This window comes from Cydia strobilella, chromosome Z, assembly GCF_947568885.1.
Source record: "Cydia strobilella chromosome Z, ilCydStro3.1, whole genome shotgun sequence".
Lineage (NCBI taxonomy): Eukaryota > Metazoa > Arthropoda > Insecta > Lepidoptera > Tortricidae > Cydia > Cydia strobilella.
In genome coordinates this window covers 51306320-51329603 of record NC_086068.1, presented here as the reverse complement: position 1 = coordinate 51329603, position 23284 = coordinate 51306320, and the positions used below count along the sequence as shown (strand labels likewise).

Sequence of the window (23284 nt, the reverse complement as noted above, 5' to 3'; positions counted from 1 at the left end):
TCCAGTACGGTGCGGAGCTATGGGGACGCTGTGCCGAGTGGGAAAGAGTATTCCGTCTCCAGAAGCGCGCGGTCAGGATAATCGCTCGGGTCCCGCACAACACTCCTGCACGACCCTATTTTAAAAAACTGGGGATACTGACTTTACCAGCAATAGTCATCTTGCAGGTGGCTATGTATGTGAGGTCAAACTTAACAGCCTACAAAACGAATAGCATGGTACACAATTACAACACGCGTAACGCCCACAAGCTCGTCGGCGTGGGCTGTAAAATGGCCAAGTCGGCCAAGCTCACCCACATCATGGGGCCCGCCGTCTATAACAAGCTGCCCGACAGCATCACCAGCGCCCAGAGCTTGGGCAGTTTTAAGTGTCGCCTCAAACGCTGGCTTGTTGAGCATCCGTTTTATGACTATGACGAGTACCTAAATTTCCACAAAAGTGATGTTAACTAGCTAATTCTTTTAGTTCTATATTATTACGAATAATGTGATTTATGTGATGTTATGTTTATTTCAAATTGATTTTGTGTATTTCTTAACGGCATATGTAAATATGTTCCATTTTTATAACGTGTAAATTAGCTTTATGAATAAATGACTTATGACTTATGACTTATGACTTAGACTTGGGGTCCCATTAGCCCAAAACAAGGAGTCCCACATAACCACTCGGGTTCGTCTCCGCACCCTCATAGAAACGAAATGCTACTAGAAAAACGTGACGAAATGGATTTATTTACCTATATTTGATGATCAATTAAATACCAGCCAATAATTTATATGGCATTTCAAACTGTTTTGAGAAGTCGGTTTTTTTCTATTAAATATTATTTTAAACGTCAAACTTCTATGAAATGATGACGTATAAATAACACTAGCACTGCGTGTACTGTCAAAATCTCTGCAGACTTTTCTTGGTCTAACCTTAGTTGGACAGGATGTTTTGTTGTGCTACGGATAAAGTACGACCAAACATATCGAAGCCGTTTAGTACTAAAACCCGTATCTAATGTATGTGTTTGGCTGGCTCATGGCGTGTACACACGCGTTAATCTGCGAAGTGCTTTGCTTCCTGCGGGTGTGTCCGGCGCTTGCTTCATGTTTGCTCTGCGCTTAGTACCTATGATTCATTATAATCATTACTAGGGATCAGACGTCTGCTTGTATCGAAAATACAGATATTAGTATTTATTTCTTGAAATTTAATAACTGAATAATTGGTACCAAGCTTCTCAAAAAATAAATTGAAAATAGAAAACTGAACAAAACAACAATAGTTATTTGTGCAACAAGTTGGTTTTTCTTGAGAGTGTTTATTTTGAGTCCCGAGAAAGCGAAAGATTGTATAATTGAATCACGAGCGAAGCAAGTGATTCTAAGTTAGAATCTAGAGCGTAGCGAGGGACTCAAAAACACGAGATGTAAAATAACTTTGCTCTCGTGTTGCACACATAATTTTTCACCTCGGTAGTGAGAACATATTAAAGGTTAAAATGTATTTCGAATTACACAGAATAATACAGAAAAAAAAAATGTAATAAAAGTATGAAGTGGCAGTTCCTGGCTTTCACTAAATTAAAAAGCTACTTTGTTTCACTCCATGGAGTGAGGAAAGTCGCACTTTCTTCACTCCCTAGAGTGAGTACAGTCGCACTTTCCTCACTCCAGGGAGTGACGAAAATAGGCTTGTTCGAGCTGCTGAGGTGAAAACTTAATTTAATATACAACGTGCTCATGAGGAACCCGAGAGATTTTAACAGTATGTTCTTGATCATATTTAAACTTACTTAATTTATAACTAACATCTATGGAGGATAAAGAATTCATTATTATTAAAGACTGAAATGTCCTATAAACTTTTTTGGAATTCGCTTAGAGTCAAACCAAGGAAAGTCTGCAGCAGACTTTTCTTGGTCTAACTTTAGTTTCAGAGTTAAAATCAGTAAAAGAATAGTAGATTGTTAACCAAGGGATGAAAGGCACTCATTTCTGCCGAGGTATTTTGGTGCTCGAACACAGTGAGAGCGCCAACAGTCCGAGGCTGAAATGACGCCTTTCACCCGAGTTAAACACTCTACTTTTCATTTCGAATACGAGGAAAGTAAAATGCATGTGTTTTTTTTAAAACATGACCAAGTATACATTTTTATAGTATTTCTTAAGGGTACTTTCGGTTAGCAATTTAGGCAAAAGTATCATTATTTATGGAATGGAGAGTCAAATATCAGAATGGAAATTGTATAACAAATCCATTTAAACTCAAATTTGAATTGCTTATCGTAAAAAAATCAAAAAAATCGTACTTCGAACGTAAAATGCTCTAGTGCAGACGCGTATCATTTTCTGCACACCTTTTAGAACAACAATGACCCTCTTTCAGAGCATGAGAAATGAAAACATATTTTTTATTGTTACTTTGTACAAAACGCCTTTTTGATGGCGATGTTGAGACTATGGGACCATGTCCAAATATCAAAAAGAGAGATTGATATTGATAGAGTTATTGATAGATGTCAAAAAGTGACAACACGGTAACACTTAGCAAAATCTAGGTATTACAAAAAAAAAGTTAATATGCTTTTTGAGTGACAGTAATAGCATTTCCATTTTATGTACAAATACATACAAAAAAATTAAAATAAACTTTTTATTCTTCTTTTAGCCTCAGAAAATTTCTGAGGCCTAAAGAAGAAAAAAAAACAGAAATGCGTGGTTATAATATCTGGGGTTCCTCGTGTCGTGGGCTCGTGGGCACCTTGATATGCCCCATAGACCTTAGCATTACATAGGTAAGCTATACGCGTGCGCCCGTGAGGGACAGAACATACGCAATGCGACAATATGATTGGTCGAGTAGATTTGTAGATTTGTTTACGGTGGGGAATAAAAAAAAATGTGAGCCTGTGACAAGGACAAACAATAACAGCGCTTTCTCTGCTACTCCTACTGAAAGATACATAAGACTATCCCGTTCGGTCATTTCCCCCCACCCCTCATTGACCGATCCAGTTATACTAGATTCATGATATGCCCGATGTAATTTCAACCAAAATACCACCACCAACCACCACTATGAAACCAATAAAAAATACACGTTTTAATTTGTTAAGTGTTAAAATCCAGATAAAGCGTTTTAATTTTAAAATCCAGATATTTTAATAACAAAACTTCCGTGAGACATAGACATATTAAATATATTAATAACGAATAAAATATATTTAATAAAATCCAGATAAAGTAATAATATTTATTTATGTTGAATAACATCTAGATGTTGACAGTAACATCGATATAATTTTTTGTCGATAATATATTTTGCTTACATCACTTTAGTATTCGTGCCCCGAGTTAACATAGTTACTAAAGGGTATTTCAAAAACCTTACAGAAATCCACGTATTTAATCGTACTAATATTATAATTTACTATTCTACGAAATTAACTCTGTCTGTCTGGCTTTGATTTGATGCTTCCATGGGTAATATTTGCGTGTGATCATAAAAATAAAAAGACCGAACTGAAAGAAAATGTATTTAAATATGGATAAATGTTTTTTTTTTGCATTAATTATTTTTATGATTTTGACCCATGTTCTTTACTGATATGCGTTAAAATTGTTAAATAACGATACGATACGATACGATCATTTATTGATAAAAAATATTTTTACATGTCATTATGTCTTAATACTAAGTTCTTAAATCTATTACAGTATTCATTATTTGAAAATTACTTGGCTAACTAACCAGTTTCTATTTATCATAAGGATCCAATCTTTATTACTTAGTCTGGCACTCGAAAAAAAGCGTCCAACGAGTAGTAGGCCTCACGCACTAGTTTATTTTTAAGTTTATTTTAAACGAGCAGTAGCTTGTAGCATTTCTTATCTCGTGTGGCAATGCATTGTATATCTTGGGTCCCATCGTGTTGGGTCGTTTCTCGATTTGGCAAGCCGTGTTCGAGGAGGTCGCAGTTCGTCGCACCTCCTGCTATTCGCCCCTCACGTGTCACCGCGTGTAGGAAAGGGCGCAAGATTACGTCGCACGTACTTTGCCACCTCGAGAATGTATACACACGGTAATGTGAGTATTTTAGTGGCTTTAAATAGCTCTTGAGCCGGATGGTCCCATGGGACCCCTGATATACAACGGATCGCGCGTTTCTGCATAAGGAATGGTCTCATTCGGTCAGCGGCATCCCCCCACAGGTCAACACCATATGTAAGTAAGGAATGGGCGTAGCCAAAATAGGCCTTCCTGACATTGGCCGGGTCGAGACTAGGTCGCAGTCTACCTAGTGGGAAGCAGGCAGACGACAGGCGGTCACATAACCAGTCTATGTGTGGACTCCATGATAGTTTGCTATCTATAACAAGACCGAGGTATTTTACTTGATCGACCTGTGGGACGAGCTGGCCGTTGCACGTGATAAGCAGCGGTTAACAAACGAAACCGTCAACGCCCTCTATACGAGAGTAGGCCAAAGGTAGTGGCGCCATCTGATCGAGAATCAAATTTTCGTGATTTTCGAGGCACGTTTTTTCCTTAGACCTCCATCTATTACGGAGTTATATCTATCTTTGCTTAAACTTATATTATAAATATTTAGACTGTGCAACTTTTAAGTGGTTGAGAATGACAACATCTCTGGCGGTTGTGCCCATCGCTTACCGAGTTTAGGCACAGCTAGTCATAACATATATGTATACTAAGTAATCTATGGTTTAGGCAGGCGTTCCCTTTAGTTAAATGTGATCTCTAATTACGCATATTGAATATGGATCTTGAGTCGGTATAGAAATCGAAAGTTTTTGGAACCGCAAAGAATCACAAATGTTGAATTTAGTGTAAGAACTATTGTTAACTTTTTGGGTGATTGTAACAGCCATAATTGTACCTTGTACCTCTCAAGATCTGCCTGCTACTCGCGAGCGGTGGTTTGCCGACCCCTTAAGCGAACGCTCTCCCATGGTTGTTAAGTGGTAAGCCCCCTCCATACTTGTGCTCGAGTCGCGACGCGAATCCGCGAACGCGAGTGTGGAGTCTAGTTCGCTAATCAGCGAAATCGACTCCACACTCGCGTTCGCGGCTTCGCGCCGCGTAGTCTGGAGCGGGCTGTAGGATAGGAACATGCATAGGTTCCTGGTAGAATAGAGTCGAACCAATAAGCTAACTCTGCTCAGGCTTCTCAGTGACAGTGTGGTAGCGCCAACATAAACGTAAAATTCCTATAAAAATATGACGTTTCTATCGGCACGACCTCACTTTGTCCTGACAATGTGGGTGCAGAGACTGCAAAGATAGCTTAGATAGGTACCTAATAAACTTTAATTATAAGTTTTAATACTTTTTATTTGCAGTTTGTACTATTTGTGGTCGCCGCGGTTATTTTTTCGACAGCTCCACTACCTCTGATGTTGTTTAGACCGTTCAACCCGAAGAATGCTTTGTAAGTAACAAGCAAGATACAAATCTATTGAAAAACGTTATTATTGTTTAAAATGATACTTATTTATGGCCAAATATAGGACTCGTCGCCATTTTCTTTATTCTACAAGGTGTTTTTTTTTACTTCATGGTATGGTATGGCTAAGTACATTTAAGGAAACTTAGGTTTCTATAAGAACTAGTTTTTACTGGGATTTATTATTCAAACCTACTTTTACAAAGTGCCTTGGTGAAAAGTAGTTTTGAATACTTAAATGATACGACATACATAACACAATTTTTTCTAATGTTTTTATAAAGTTAGTTACTACCATAGTGCAGCTCATAATAATTACAATTAGCCCCTAGACGTAAACATTTTGTCGTGGAGGAGTTTCATTCTAGTATTTATTCACCAAATTCAATTGCTTGGTTTTAGATAAAAATTATAAAAACCCTATAAGTATGCTTATAAGAGTTGAAGAGTTCCCTCAATTCCTCGTGGAATCCATCATCAAAACTCGAGCTTGACAAAAATGTTGCTTTAAAATCTAACTGATAATACTATTACTTACTCTTTGACCTAACTTGCTTAACAATCGTAACAAAGATGACAAATCGCCAAATGATAAATGTACGTCGTTGAAGATTCCCCTCTGGTTACATTTCAACAAATGTCACTCTTATAAACCGAAATGCTTGATTTGTTGACAAGAATACAAAAACCACAGAATACAAGAACTGATCCTTATAAATAATATTATATCAAATTTATCGTAAGTTTTATTTTAACCCAAGTAAAGTTCTAAAGTTAGGCATAAGTGGCGAAAGTATCAATACTGTTTATGGCGGTCACGTTGTTCCGTGCGCAGGTCCGCAGGAGCCGGCGTTCGGTTACTGTGTATAATGTCCAACATCATCCAACACAATTCTGAGTATAATATGTTTTGAAAAGATGTGTCCCGCCGAGTTTGTTGCCGGTCCCATATTGGGATACCCTACTACAATTTAGGAGGGAATTAAATCTTCTCGGGTCCGAGTTGTAGGGTTGGAGCCGGTGTAGCTTTATCGCGTAGTCCAGTAGTATATATATATATGCGATATATATACACATCGGCTTTCTTATTGCGCGCTCGCTTACAGCTCGCGCGCACAATATCGCCTCGTGTGTAATGACCAACTTAGCACACTTGTATCATAATGTACTATTATCTCTCATTCTGTAGTATATCAGTGTCGCTACTTCACTACAAGTATAAAACAAAGTCGCTTCCTGCTGTCTGTCTGTCCCTATGTATGCTTAGATCTTTAAAAATACGCAACGGATTTTGATACGGTTTTTTTAAATATATAGAGTGATTCAAGAGGAAGGATTATATGTATTATATCAGCATTGTAGCCGTGCGAAGCCGGGGCAGGTCGCTAGTACGTAAGTAAAACTTACAGCTCTTACAAGGGTATCTTAGGCCTTAACCACATACAGTCATTGCGAACATGGTAGTTGTATTAGATAGCGGCGTAACTACAAGTATTATAACTAATAAGTTTCATGTAGTGTAATTTATTATATATTTTTTAAATAAACAAACCTACATTGACTTATAAACAGATTTATGGCTTTTAAATTTTTGGTATACTAAGTATAAAAATAAATCTAAAAGATCTCCTTTTTATCAACCCTCCAACCTTGTTTCTAGATCTGTAACTTTTTTCTGGCAGAATTCCAGCAGCTCTTCTAAGATGGACGGCAAGGCTACTCCTGGGAATCCGGTTCGAAGTGCGAGGTCTAGAGAACATTGACAACTCGAGGGGCACGGTGGTCCTTCTAAATCACCAGAGCTGCATCGACCTTTACGGTGAGCACAATTTTCTGAGAACAGATATCACTAATTAAAACGTCTGGTTGACGTAACTGGTGACCGAAGAGCTGGCGGCTTCCTCGCACAACGTATCAGCATTGCGATACAGCGAGGAAATGCCGCTAGCATCCTTGGTACAATGCCTCAAGGGCCTATTTTAGATATAAGCTAGTTATTAATTTCGTTTACCTAGTACCATTGTATATATCTTGTATCTAATAAATGGATCTTTTTATTAAAACTTTGGATGGTACTCGACGGCAGGCGGCGATATTTTCGTACAAAATCGAACGCGATGTTTAGGCATACGAAGTCTCGTCTAGCTGCTAATTAGCTAGCTAGTGTAGACAGAGACACTCACGTAGTTTTTTTACTCTCTCACAGACGACGTTTGACAGGAAGAGGAACATTCCCTATTCCTAACAAAATGACCTAGATATGCCATGAAGCTTATTACATGAATAATCTATAGAATCATGATTTAATTAACAAAAAAGTTAATTTAGAAGTAGAATTTCCTGTGCGCGTAGTGTCATACTGACAGTTGTTCGAACTTTTCATCATTAGCTATATCTTAGGTTGTATTGTCTTCTTTAGATGCAGGACGATAGTAAATAAAGCAAATCCCGCTAACACATAATATTAATAAATATATTTGTGACTGGTTTTTTCGTGTATCTACGTAGTTGTTAGATATATACGTATGTACATACATATGTATGTATGTATATACGTATAATTTACTAGCTGTTGCCCACGACTTCGTTCGCGTGGGTAACGTGGATTTATTTCTCGAAATTAGGGGCTGAATTTTCAAAAGCACTAATACATTGTGATAGAACACGAGGCGATATTGTGCGCGCGAGCTGTAAGCGAGCGCGCAATAAGAAAGCCGATGTGTGTAATGACCAATGCACACGCGTTTCATACGACGTTTTTCAACACACTTGCACACAAAAAAAGAAAATTTCATATTAATCAAATTTTAATTGTTAAAACAGTTACTAAAAGTCTAAAATCTGTCATACTGCCGGCCGCCCCTCGCCCCAGCCGCGGGCGGACCGGCCGGGCCGTGGCAGGCGGTCGGGGGGCGCCGGTGCCCGCCAGTCCGACCAATTAAAGGCTCCGTTTCCATGCATATTATTAGCAATCAGTTACCTTCTTAACTCAGTCGGATAATATAATGGAAAAGCACGAGTGTTATAATATACTGAAAAAGCACGCGTGTTTAATATCTAGGATTATGAGCCAAAAACCGGTGGAATAAAAACATCGTAATATTTATCAGTACGGTTTTTACTCACTATTATTTTTAGTCGCTTTTGGCGACATGTTTCGGATTCTTTGGGAATCCATCCTCAGGCACGAGTGAACGAATAATAGTGAGTAAAAACCGTACTGATAAATATTTTGAAATATGTCTCACGATAGTTTAAGTGCGATTAAAAACGTCGTTTTGAGCAAGTGTGTTGAAAAATTATTTTACAGTACACGTGGTGCTAAATTACCGCCCTAGTGCGGTAACTAGCATTATACGTACATATGTCGAAAATTTAAAGGGCCATATGTACATTATGTACTGTAAAACGTTGTACAATGCACGTGCCAAAAAGATAATTCGCAACTCGTTGCTAATGCGAATTTCCTACTTTTCGCACTTGTATCGTAATGTACTATTTCGTACTTTCTAATATTTTCTCTTCAGGAGCCCTTTTCATCCTTATAGGAGAAAAAAAAGTGTCCCAAAATTTCCATACATTTTTTCAAACTTTCCTTTTTGTTACCGTCATACAAAGTAGGGTGCTTTGGGGTATATTCTACATATTTTTAGGCGAGTGTAAAGTATGTTAGGGTTTGGGCTCGTAAGTCAGAACCTTAGAAGTATTCCTTGCAAGTAATGAGATCTTTGCTAAATTGGATATATTCGTCAACGGTTTGTGAAAATAGCGTTTAAATACGTTGCTTGATTTTGGTAATAAATGTAAATAAAAAAATAAAATATTTTGAATACCATTTTTTAAGGAGTGGGTAATTTCGAAAGCATTTATTACAATTTATTTTCGAATTTCCCCCGCGCTGTGATCAGTAAAGATCAGTGATTGTCAACATTCTTTAACCGCGTTTGGAGTACTTCGGACCACGATAACCGTAACGTTATGGTGAATTCCTGGGTTGACAACCTCTGATAATGGTCTATGAAAACCTAGTTTGGGGTTATTAGTACATTCACTCCCCCGTGGGGTAAATTCGAATGCTTTTTTAAAACTACAGATAGACCGTTATGCTGTACTCATTAATATGACAAAAACGACAATTTAACGTAAAAACAAACGAACAATGATTTAACTTATCAGGGTCCCGAGTTATGTGCTATGGGGTAATTTCAAAAGTCCTCATAAGGCACTAAATCGCACTTTTTTATTTAATCGACCGCAGCAAACGTACGCTTACGATTAACGACGCGAAATCAACTGAAGCCGGGGCAGATAAACATGGCGTCTTGAAAAGTGTTGCCAGCGTAGAAATTGTTCCCAGTTTAGTAGAAATGTGTGATTTTCGACTTATCCCCATTTTCGAGTTTACCCCAAAGCACTTATATGGGGAAATGGTAACACAATAGGAAAAAACCTTAGGACATTTTTTACCCCATTAGGATCGAAAGAGCTCGTGATTCTGAGTAGAAATAATAGAAATCACAGAACTGGATGACAAAGAACAACTGTCAAGCTTTAAAAGTGCGACCAAAAATTAAATGCAAGTGTGAGCGTAAATTGTCTATGTGAGGTCAAAAATAGTGATGTCATGTTACAACATTTTAATAATCTATCGGTATTTGATTGCTTTATTGACTACTTTTTCAAATGTGTTGTTCCCTTTGATTGTTTTATCAATTATTTTTATTTTTATCTAACCATTTTTGAGTTTAACAACGGCCGCGGATGGCCAGGAGAGTATCGCAGTAATTTTTGAATTGAAAGGTATGAACAAATCAGAAAGAAAACTGTTAAGTTGGGATCGAGCCGATCTTGAGATTTTTTTTACTATTCCTCTGAAACATTTTTGGATCAAAATGTTTGCCACAAACAACAGAATATTTATGTGGAGTCCAAGTTTCCCTGTTAATGGCACGCAGCCATTTCCGACGCAAATCAGGGTCCTTGGGTTATCTGCAAAGGTAGGGGCAGGGATATCAGCTAATTAAATTTATGTAAAATTTACCGCTAAACATGTGCACCTTCAAAAATAACAATCGTTATTATTTGTTACACAAAACCTTCATAAGTTATACACCTAAACCTTCCTCAAGAATCACTTTATTGATAGGTAAAAACCGCTTGAAAATCCGTTCAGTAGTTTTTGAGTTTATCGCGAACATACAGTACCGGTCAAAAGTTTAAGTTCACCCTTTGTTTTCGGTACTACGTTTGTATGCGAAGGTGCAATTTGGCCGCGCTTGCCGGGGACTCTTAAGTAAAACCGCACGTGCTACTTACCTGCATAAAAAAAAAGGTTGGCTCGCTTTAACCGGTTACTGATTTACGACTATGGTAATGGGAATAAGAGGCAAAATAAACTAAAGGAAAAATATTTTGCGAGGCAGTGTGTGGTCCCTCTACGGTTACTGAGTGCCGGCGAGTCGAACGCTACAGAATCAGTCTCAAATGTGTCATTGAGACGCATAACAAAGGTGCGTTATCGGAGAGCGCACATGCATTGGTTTTTTGAGCGTTGGACTAGCCCGAGCTCAGGTGCCAATTCGAATTATACGACCCTTTTTTTTGCAGGCGTGCGGTTTTACTTAATAAACAAAGGATGAGCCGTTCGGGGCTACAAATCGAACGACTATAGTGATATAATGTGAAACAAACGATACCTAAATACGTGTCTTGTAGCTACTTAATAATTTATACGTTAATAGCATGGAGATAAAGAAAAGGAATATTATACTTACCAAACCAATTACGTAATCAGATGGCTCAGAAAGGCAAAGTTCTGAACAGTAATAGAAATAGGTAGAATCGTATTCAAATCAAATAATAAACAGTATCTATGTTATTTTCCGCCGTATTTTGTAGTGTTCCGTAGCTAGGGGCACACGTGCATCGTGCAGCCTAGTTTAGTGTCGACATCGACTTAATAACTGACAGTTCCATAAGGTCCACCAAAGTATAGTTAGTTGCTATAGAGTTCGTCTACGCTAAGTCTGCAGCCCCAACTAGGAAGTAACTTGACGTTGCACTAGGCGTGCAAATGAAGTGTTGTCAGATGCTAGTAGGTACATGTTAGAGTTCTCCTTCCCTTTCGCGAGTCTGAGCTAAAACCAATTTTTTACTTACGTTTACTGTCTTTAAAGTGCTGGCGGTCCTATGGCCGCTGATGGCACGCTGCACGGTCATCTCCAAGCGCACCATGCAGTATTTGGTGCCGTTTGGAACCGCTGCTTGGATGTGGGGCACGGTGTTCATCGATCGGGGCTCCCGCTCGGCGCACGACGCCCTTAATGTACAAGCAACGGCTGTCAAGGAACAGAAGGTAAGGCTATACAACAAACTCCATACAGAAATTAACTCAAGGCATGTTTGAATTTATAGCATTTACCTACATAGGTAAATGCTATAAGTAGATTGTGCTAAGACAGGACTTTGAACTCAAGTGTATAGGTAATTGTATATTATAATAAGGTCCTTTCCATATGAATTCTAACAGTAATTCTGATAAAAGTCTTCTCATTGCACATGAAGCATAAGGACCCTTCTCTAATGAAAAGCCTGGAAAGCCACATATTAGTACAAAATTACTAATTATAGAAGGAAATGAGTCCAGTAGATAGCTATTTAGCTATTGAACTCTGATATCTGATCTGCATAAACAATGAAAATAATTATCTTACTCACACAGCGAGTTTGGGCTTCTACATAGATAATTTAATTTGCTATGCCATTGTGTTGTTGTTCTATTCATGACGTTAATGACTAAGTACGTCCTCAGCTTTGCATTTTCTGGGTTATATCCTTAGCCCTTGGTCCGCTTCTGGCAACGTATTCCCAAGAATAGGTGAAAGCACTGGTTTTTACGCAAGCGACTGCTAGCTGATCTTACAATCCAGAGAGAAAACTTGACGTTATTGGGATTAGTCCGAAGTCAAACAGACTGTTACTCCATGGACTCGACGCTACGAGCACGAGTCGGGTTCGAACCCTCGACCTACGGTTTATAATCCGCACGGCACGCCTTACCGCTACGCTTTGTAGCTTATTCTGAATACCACAGAATTTTATTTTAAACTATAGTAAGTACCTATTTACATATTTAATTAAATACAAAATATTTTTTAAGTGAATAACGGATCAGGTTTTTTTTTTCTTTTCAATTATAAATTAATCGTTGCAGATGCAACTGTTAAATTATTACCTACCGTACCGTACGTAAATATATATGTACCTGCCTAACATTTACGTTCACTTATTTACTTGATCTTCTGTGGCAATTAAAGTTTTGTTCCAGCGTTGGTAACTTGGTAAGAAAATAATTTATTTTCTTAAAATCTTTGCCCAGTTAAGTTTATATCTAGGAGTGACTATTGTGTGCATTTATTGGCAAAGTTAAATCGAATTGTTTTCTTAGCTGCAAGCGAAATCCTTTGTTTTTATTAATTTTTCATTAAAATAATATTTTAGCTGAGATATTTCTGTGCAACACCTATGTTATTCTACTTTTTCTTGTCAATGGTGCAGGTTCTTACTCCAAAAATTACAACACGATCACATTTAGTTAGGAGATTGCATGCAGTAGCATTTGTACTATCGTGGAATATATCGACCACGATTTATCGTTACCATTACCACGATAAAAAAAAAGCGCCCACTAAATCCCTTATTCCCCTATAGCTCGTCACCTTATTCTGTAGGTACAGCCCTATACCTTCCCTTTTCTTTGCCCAACTCCTAACTTTTAGCTAGCTCCTGTAAAAAGGTTTCTAAAAAAACCCTGACACTCGCTAATTCTCGCTGCAATCCTAACAAAGGACCAAAAAGGCGTTAGGCGTTATTCGCTTCAAAGCGAAAAAAACACGTGTATCACTGTTATCACTATTGGTTGATATATGTATAAATTCTTTACATATAGGTATTTATACTTATTTGTTTTCAATTTTATTGTAAGTGTTAAAATATTTATTGTGGCTTTTGCGATCCGCCTTATGTGATATTTACGAGAATAAGGAGAGCGACTAGATCTTAGTGACCAGTAAAACTGTGACCTCTGTTTACGTATAGTTGTTACGAATCTCGGGGCCAAGTCGAGAAACCTATACGTAATATATGCGTTTTGTTATCCTTGACTCGTGACTCACCGGCCGCGTCAGTAGTAAATCAATAATAAATCTTTAAATTGCATTAAAGATGACTTGAATACCTAAATTACTCAAGTATGTTGACAATGCTTACATCGGGCTGTATGTAAATAAGTTTTATATGTAACCAGTGAGACCTATAGGTACTTTTGTAACACAATAAAAGTACAAAAGTCGTCTGGTGGTTTGAACAATAGCAGAATAAACAACAATTAAACATATATTATTTAGAAAACGGTGTCAGAGGTGAAAATAATTAGTAATTAAGTGATGTTTAGGCGTAATCCGCCGGTGTACTTATTTGAGAAATTGACCATCTATCAACACATCAGACGTGGTCCCAGACTACTATGCCCAAGGCACAGAACCGCTGCATTCCGTGGCAGCTTTCGCTACGCTGCCACGAAGTGCTGGAATAATCTTCCGCCACCAATCCGACAGAGCAGTACTATAGGTTCCTTTAAATCAAGACTCAAAGCGTACCTAATGGACCAACAAAGTTTTGCTGCCTGAAGCTAAATATTAAAAAAAACCGGATCCCGTCATCGTCATTATTACCTATTCTGTTCTGTTCTTTAGTTATTCACAAGTTAAGTTATGTATATTTGTATATATATATATATATAAATTCGATGTATATATTTATGTTAGTAGTACTCTATGTTATTATATTACGTCGTCCACAACGTGTCCCGTCCCGAACTATGCTGTCCCGCACACTCAGCTGGCTCCACAGAAAACCAGCGCCGTTGACCACGCTAGTCGTGCCAGCTGCATTGCTGAGTGGAGACCATTTCAGCTTCACATCTCTATTTCTACTGTTTCGTTTATCTTTGTCTTGTATTTGCTATATATGTGTTGTATTGATGTGTTGTCTGAATAAATGATTTCTATTCTATTCTATTCTATTCTATTCTATAATCAAATCGTATTTTAAGCGAAATACGCTGACATTCAATTGTCATTTTTGAACTGCCAGTCCGGATAAGGGTTACAATCTCGTGTTTACTCCTACAACACTTCATGATACCATATTTTGAAAACACAGTAACGAATAACTAACCTATTCATTCGCAGCGTAAACTGCTCCTGTTCCCCGAGGGCACACGGCACAGCGGTGATAAGCTGCTGCCCTTCCGCAAGGGCGCCTTCCACGTGGCGATGGACGCCGGAGCTCCCATACAGCCGGTGGTCGCTTCCAAGTACCACTTCCTGGACGACAAGCGACACAAGTTTGGATCAGGTACGTCTATGGCATCACTCGTATCTCAAAGGGGTGTCCTAACGACTCAAAATGAACTAAAACGATTTGCTCTTGATGATGAGCTACTTAAAAATTAGTAAGAACGACTCCACGGAACGCGCCACTTTGCTAGGCTTCACGACGTACGTATTAAATAAGCAGTCTAACAATGCATCTACTTAGGTATTCATACAAAGGTATTGTGAAATTTGTTGATTTGTTGTTACTTCAATGTGGTTATTTTTCATGTTTTTTTTTACTTTTTATAAAAAAGTGCACTTTTATACTAAAAAACGCGAACACGAACGCCGTGGGCCAACCGCGCCGCTTCGCGTTCGCGAGTTGTTCGCTTACGTAAGACGTTGCGTAAACCGCGCCGCATCGCCTCGCTTCGCGTTTGTAACGAGATCGCCCACGTAGGACACTTCTATAGGTATCAAAGGATTGATTTACCCTCGCCGTATCGCTTCGCTTCGCGTTCGCGTGTTGTTCGCCTACGTAAGACGCTGCCGATTATAATAAGACTGAGGAGATAGTGCAGTAACGACACGGTACACTTGTATGGAGAAAATAAACATTGATAAATCGGCCACAAGTCTCAATTTTGCCCATATGAAATAGTAATCTATGTTACATAACTAACCTTTGTATCTTTCCACTTAGCCTTAAGAGACTTAACTGACTAACGTAAATAAGTAGCTAAGGTTATATTATAGTATCTTCATTTTTAGGCATATTTTTTCTAATCTCTAGTTTATTTAATTCATTAACTGGTCGCCCAAGATCCAAGATACAGGATATGCCTAGTTTGGGGATAGTATCGCTGTATGCATGCAACCTTGACTTCATGTATAGTATGTATACCACTACTGTTAATCCCATTTTTGTGTGTGCAAAATAAATATTTTTTTCATTCTAATTTAATTTAATCTAAAATCCAATTTAACACATTCACTGCCACTGTCACGTTTTCGTAGCGCTCCGATCCCAGCGTGCCAGCGTTTTCCGTCTTTGTAGAGGAAAGCGACTATGAACAGAGAACCCGCCGAGCCGGCATTCAACGTGTTAAAACGGTTCAATATATTGAGGTTACCTTCTCTTCCTGTTGTCATTATTCTAAAAATTCATGAATAAAATATACCTACCTATATAGTTCTAATGTTGCTCGTTCTAAAATGGCGCAAGTACATTGTGCGGTTTAATACATAATTACATACCATACATAATTTGGTTTGCATTTGTGTATTGCGGGGGGTTGTTACGCCGAAGTAAATGTATAAATAGTTATCGATTCTTTTCAGTTCAAGACCGCTATAGGAACGGAAAAATGAACAGCCCACATTAGTGGCATTAGGCCTCTTATGGGAAAAATGGCCACGATGATGATAACTGGCGATCTGTGATATTTGATCATTCGTTCATCGTTAAGCATCGTTTTATTGAAAGCTGAATTAAAGTAGACTTTCTGTATGGCTTTTTTAAGAATTGTATGCTGTGTATGGCTGTTAAAAATGAAGACAAATACCGGTCGTGTATGACTATGATTCACCTAATACTAGTATGATTGCTTGGTAGGTATAGGAAACAATTTGAATGTCTGGCGAGGAAGGTGAAAGCGATACAAATAGAATTCCTATACAAAATAAAAATTATAAACAATACCTACCTACTCACATTTTTATTTACGAAATCTCTCAAAGCAGAGCGCTCTAATGGCGGGCGATAGGTCTCGTTTTTTTTCGTCGACCAGTGCCAATAATTGTCTTGTATATGTTACTTACCTAACAGACTAAAATAACATTTCATTTGTTACAGGAGACGTTATCGTCACAATATTGCCGATGGTTGAAACGAGCGGCATGACCAAAGATGACCTCTCTTTGTTAATAGAAAAGACTCAAGTTGAAATGCAGGATACCTTTACGCGGACGTCGGCAGAGACCAGAGAGTGCAGAGACGGTAGCTCGGCACACGTCAAAGCAACACGCTGAATAAAAATATGGGTGTTTCATATTTAGGTAGGTATAGCGCGACATAAAATAGTAGAAATTGCATAAAACGGAACTAAAAAAATCGGCCAAGTGCGAGTCGGACTCGCGCACCGAGGGTTCCGTACTTTTTAGTATTTGTTGTTATAGCGGCAACAGAAATACATCATCTGTGAAAATTTCAACTGTCTAGCTATCACGGTTCATGAGATACAGCCTGGTGACAGACAGATGGACTTCCTACGTATAAGTTGGTCAAGCAAATCTTCAGTAGAAAAAGGCGCGTAATTCAAATTTTCTATGGGACGATACCCCTTCGCGCCTACATTTTTTAAATTTGCCGCCTTTTTCTACTCACAAGATTTGCTTGACCAACTGTCACATTTTTGACGTAAAATGCTTAATGGCAACAATTTAGTGTGGTTTTTAGGGTTCCGTATTCGTCCGTTCCGTCCATCTGTCTGTCACCAGGCTGTATCTCATGAACCGTGATAGCTAGACAGTTGAAATTTTCACAGATGATGTATTTCTGTTGCCGCTATATCAACAAATACTAAAAAAATATGGAACCCTCGGTGCGCGAATCCGACTCGCACTTGGCCGGTTTTTTAAATATCTATCGTTAAATTTAAATAATCACAATTATTTAGCAGTGGCGCTAGTGAGCTAGTTGATGGGCTCTTAAGTAGTGTTTTAATTTCTAACTGGCTCTAAATTTAAAAGGAGGTAATGTTTTTAAAGGTATTTTATAAGGTACAGTCGCCATCAGATATATTGGAGCGGCCAAGGCGCTCACAAATACTGAAATTTACACGACTATTGTCAAGGCGTTATGGTGCGTATTCAGATATTTTTGAGCACCTTGGCCGCTCCGATATATCTGATGGCGACTGTACAACCTCGTAAGACCCACCATACAAATACCAACAAATACTATAAATATTTCTTTTTTTAATAAAAGTGCAAATATCTTCTTCTTCTTCCTGCCTCTGTCCCAGTTCATCTGGGGTCGGGCCTCCTTGTGCATCGGCGCCAGGATATTCTATCCCGGGTTGTCACCGGTGCAAGCTTCTGGGCTTTCAAATCCTTTTCGACGGTTGACCACCAAGTGGCTGGTGGTCTGCCTCTTCCTCTAGGCCCTGTATTGATGTTAAGTACAGTCTTCACAGAGTAGGTATCGTCGCGGCGCATAACATGTCCATACCAGCGGAGCCTACTTTCTCGGAGTTTTTCTGTTACTGGAGCCACTTTGAATGAACCCCGGATATGTTCATTCCTTACCCTATCTATGCGCGTAACTCCTCCAGCCCATCTCAGCATCTTCATTTCTGCCGTGTGCAGTTGCTGTTCGTGCTTGCTAAGGGCTGTCCAGCATTCCGCGCCGTATAACATGGCAGGTCTCACGGCCGTTTTATATACTTTGCCCTTGGTTTTAATTGGCATTTTAGGGTCACATAGAACTCCAGAGAGGGAGCGCCATTTCAGCCATGCTGTGTTTACGCGGTGATTTACATCCTCTTCTATGCGAGTATCAGATGTTAGCATGGATCCTAAGTACTTAAAGCGGGTAACGGTTGGAAGCGTTGCATTGTCGATCTGTATCTTGCAGTTTAATTCTTCTGTGCCACCCAGATCGCATTCCATATATTCTGTTTTTGTACGACTAATTCGGAGTCCATGCCTTTCGAGTTCTGTGTACCACTTGTTAAAAGTTTGTTGTAGCTCCGATGCCGACTTTGCGATCAATACGATGTCGTCTGCATACAACATGCACCAAGGGATTTCTGATTGGAGATGTCTCGTTATGTAATCCATGATCAGGTTGAACAGTAGGGGGCTCAATGCCGAACCCTGATGGACACCTACTTTCACCTGGAATGGATCTGTGACGCCAGCGGGACTTCTAATTTGCGTCGTAACTCCTTCGTACATATCCCGGACTAAGGATATGTAGTTCTCGGGTACATTTTGGGCTCGCATTGCTTGCCAAACTAACCTTCTTGGGACCCTGTCGAATGCCTTTTCTAGGTCTATAAACGCGAAGTACAGGTTTTCCTTGTTTATTCGACATTTCTCCATTAAAACGCGGATGGTTTGGATGGCTTCTGTTGTTGACCTACCCGCTGTGAAACCGAACTGGTTTTGTGTCGTGCTAGTTAACGTCGTCAGACGGGCACTTACTACTCGTTCCCACAGTTTCAGCGTATGCGACGTTAATTTGATCCCTCTGTAGTTGTTACACTCTGCCACATCACCCTTATTCTTATATATGGGGCAGAGGAAGCTTGATCGCCACGAGGTTGGTATTGTACCCTCAGACAGAATTTTATTGAAAAGTGCCGTAAGCCAGGGTAGGGCAGTCTTTTGCAGCAATTTCCAGATGTCCGCTGGCACTTCATCAGGACCAAGGGCTTTGTGCAATTCCATCTTAAGTAATGCCTTTGCTATTTCTTGTGGCTGAATGCGATCGAGTGGGCCCTCTGTAGGTGATAATATTGGCAACTCTTCGCTAGGGAACTCTTCATTTAACAAATGATCATAGTATGTTCGCCATCTCCCATTTATGTCTTCATTAGAAGTTAAGAGTTTACCTAAGCTGTCCTTGATGTACTTATTGCACTTTATGTCAAGCGAAGATTTGTGCCGCTGCCGAGCGATTTTAAAAATGGCGCTTTCCGTGGGTGCGTTTTCCAGTCTCTCGTAGAAGTTCTGTCTCGAGTGGGCCCGTGCCTGTGCCACTGCTGATTTTGCAATCGATTTCATGGCTTTGTACTTTTCGCGGTCCTCCTCGAGATCAGATTTCTGCCATGTCTTAAATGCGTCGCGTTTTGCTTTGATTATATGCTGAACATCATTGCTCCACCAGGTAGTGTCTTTGTTAGTTGCCAGTCCTCCTCGGGCGACCCCTAATATGAGGCGTGAGTTACTTTGGCAGAAACATTCAAAGTCTGACCACATCCTGTCAGCAGGTTTGTGGGCATATGCATCGGTCTGCAGGTATGTACCAATCTTGTTGAGCAACTGGGTCCCTTTACTGCTGTGAAGTTCTTTCCATTTTATGCGCTCGGTTCGATCCATGTGTACTCGGATAGGTTTTGGTAATTCCATTGTGGCTAGTAATAATCTATGCTGTGTAGTTAGAGCCTCTCCTGGTATTATTTTACAGTCTTTATAGTACTTTCTCATCGAACTTGACGCTAGGATGTAGTCTATTTGTGTTCTGGCTGTAGATGTTTTGTATGTGATTAGGTGTTCTTCCTTTTTCCGAAAAAGTGTATTCATAATTTTGAAGTTGTATTTTACGGCGAAATTTAGAATACTGAGTCCTTCTTGGTTACGTCTGCCGTATCCAAAGCCTCCATGCACTTCAGGATATGCCTCATTCTCAGCCCCAACATGGCCATTCAAGTCTGCTCCTATGTGTACCAGCTCCTCTGGTGGTATATTTTGTAGCACTTCGTCAAAATCCTCCCAGAAGGTATCTTTCTCCGATGCGGAGCAGCCTACCTGGGGTGCATATGCTGATATGATGTTTAGGACCGGTTGGTTGTCCAGTGCTAACTTAACCAAAAGTAACCTATCGCTCTTTCTTACTATGTTAATGATTCGCTGTTTTAAATCTGTATCTAGTGCGACTGCTACACCATTGCGCTTTGCATCCTCTCCGTGGTATATTAACTGGTAACCGTGGCCAATGTCCCGGGATTTGGAGCCCTTCCACTTTGTTTCCTGGATGCAGCATATGTTAATGCTTCTGTTACGAAGTATCTGACTTAACTCCGCACTGCGCCCGGACATGGTTCCTATATTCCATGAGCCCAGTCGGAGTCTTTTGGTACTTCTTAGATGCGAATATTGGTTCTTGTCGTTGTCGTCGCTTCGGGGGTACGCCCTAGCATTCAATTGGCATTTCTTCGCATTCACATTCATCGCATCCGAGTTCTCGTCGTCGCTTACGGGGGACGCCCTAGCCTTTATCGTTTTTCTCTTATGTTTCGCTATCATGATTGCACAAGGAGAGTGAATATTGACTATAGTTTTACGGCCGGTTGTCACCTGACGCCAAGGCCTTCATCTTCTCAAGATGTGGGTGCCGCCGTTGACCCGTTAAGAGTTCTTCCGCCGCCATCCCTTCTGTGTACTCCAGCCCAAGCACACAGCATGACTGAGACCTCTACTTCGAGTACGTCAAAGAAGCTCGCAGCCAGGGTTTGATACGGAGTTACCATCTCCGGCCTGTTTGGTCCGCGGGAGGTATTTTATTTCCCTCCTACCCTTCAGGTAAGTATATCTTCCTGATGGGCATCCCCCTATCCGCCACCTGGGGACGCGCCCTCTAGGGTGAAAGGCTCCCCCGAGGATTTAAAAAAATAAAAGTGCAAATATAGCTTTTGCAATTCAAAAGTTCTTTTTCAATGGAAAGTCATTACGAACGAAACTCCGTGATGCAACAATGTATTCCAGCCGTCTTTGGGTTAATAGGGTGTTTGTCAATCGGGGCCAATTTTTGATTTTTTCTAGGGCTCGATTTAGTAGAATTTAAATGCCTTGTAGTGTGAATTAGTATACTGAAGAGAGCCATAGTCATAGTCCTTACTTACCGCCATAGTATGTTTTGGATCATTTGCTATCTTTTCAGACCTCTATAAGAATTCGTGCGGCCGAAACGGTCAAGATACCACTTTGAAATTTGGAGTCTTTGGCTTGCTCGGAGATGTTTGGGTAGATCGAAGCGAATCGGAACAAGATGAAAAATTTGTTGATATTTTAAATATTGCATTGATATTGGCGCACTAAAATTGCATTTTAAATATCAAATATATCAATCGATTTTAGTGCGATCCGGTTTGCCTCGGTCTACCCTATACAACTAGGAGGATATAACCAAACGGAGCCGTCACGTTTGTAATCCTCCTAGCTATACAACAACTTTGCTCCCTTGTATAAAATAAATAACTATTTCAAGGCGGCAGTGGTTGCAAAGATTTAGGCTTGTTGGCGACCAAAGCGTGAAACATTTTTAATATACGTTCTCTTTTTCAGGTTCCTAATATTTGTACAAGAGCGCCAAAGCTGTGATAGCAAGAACATTTATCTTGGTCATGATAGGGTTATACAATAGGGTAAATTTAAGTATTGTGATAACTAAATTTATTAAATTATTTGAAAAATCTTGAGTTTTCCATACGAAATGAAAGTTCCTTTTTGTACATCATAAAATTATTTTATTAAAAGATTTCACTTTACGAAAATATGTGACTTACACATTTTTTTTGGTTCAAATACAGATACAAGTAAAGTTGCTCAGGCTGTGGTAACATAATTTGAATCACATAGCAGTATAGTATCAACACAAAATAAGGAATTGATAAAATGTGCCATTTTCGACCAAAAGGGTACTTATTGTCGCATCAATTAGAAATCAACCTTATCAACAAGCGACAATGTGGTACCTTTTGGTTGAAAACGTCACAAATACGTTTTAAATATTGTATAAAACAGGCGGACTTATAAACAATGTAAGGACTATTCTCGCTAAATACTGATAAGTCCTGTTATGAGACTTATACTTATGTAATTTTTGGACTGAAGGGCTTCGTCACTTTTTCTTACATATATATGTCATCTATTACAGTATAACTTATGTAATTTTGTTATATTATAACATTAACCTGGCGTCGGCATTTTCTGCAAGACTAAACGAATAATAGAACACCCAAGTGGAAATGTACATGGTAGGTAGGTACCCAAGTAGGTACAGGTGTGCTTAATAGCGGTGCATGCTGTATATTTTGCGATAATTATATTTATTAGGTTAGTAGTAACACTAGTAACATAGGCTTTTTTACCTCAGCAGCTCGAACAAGGGTACTTTGCTGCTTAAAAACAGTGAGCAAAATCGCATTTTGCTCACTGAGTGCGACAAAATGACATTCAAGTGACCTTTGTATTCGAATGTCCTTTCTACGTACGAGGCCTATATAAGTTCGAAATACTTAGATTCTATTCCCTCTGTCCCTTTTACGTCATTAGCAAAAAGAAAGAGACAAAAAATAGTTCAATTGTCATTCAACGGTAGGTATATTCATTTACAAAAAAAGTTGTCGATGGAATTGTCAATTAACGTTCGATATTTCCATATTATGAGTGAAAAAGTGATGATGAATTACATTTTTACAGGTTTTATTTTTTCTTCCAAATATGTTCTCACTGCTGAGGTCAAAAGTCTTGTGTACTGCACGAGATCAAAGTTTTTTTACATCTCGTGTGCTTTTGAGTGCCTTCCTACGCTCGAAATTCTACTTTAGATTATAGAATCTTTCGCTTGCACGGGACTTAAAATAAGCACTCTTAGAAATATGTAACTTTGATCTCTTGTTGTACAAATAACTATTTCCATCATATTTTCACGGAA

General features: G+C 39.2%; 1 protein-coding gene across 1 annotated transcript in view; it reads left to right on the top strand.

Moving 5' to 3' along the window:
• Nucleotides 1-22042, top strand: part of LOC134753972 (1-acyl-sn-glycerol-3-phosphate acyltransferase alpha-like) — a 38993-nt gene extending 16951 nt beyond the window's left edge. The window contains exons 3-8 of the mRNA XM_063690011.1: nt 5361-5449; nt 7147-7283; nt 11641-11819; nt 14716-14881; nt 16697-16899; nt 21913-22042. Coding sequence (XP_063546081.1) covers nt 5361-5449; nt 7147-7283; nt 11641-11819; nt 14716-14881; nt 16697-16872 — 747 coding nt within the window. The 3' untranslated portion in view covers nt 16873-16899; nt 21913-22042. The remainder of the gene's footprint in view (nt 1-5360; nt 5450-7146; nt 7284-11640; nt 11820-14715; nt 14882-16696; nt 16900-21912) is intronic.
• Nucleotides 22043-23284: the final 1242 nt, after the last annotated feature.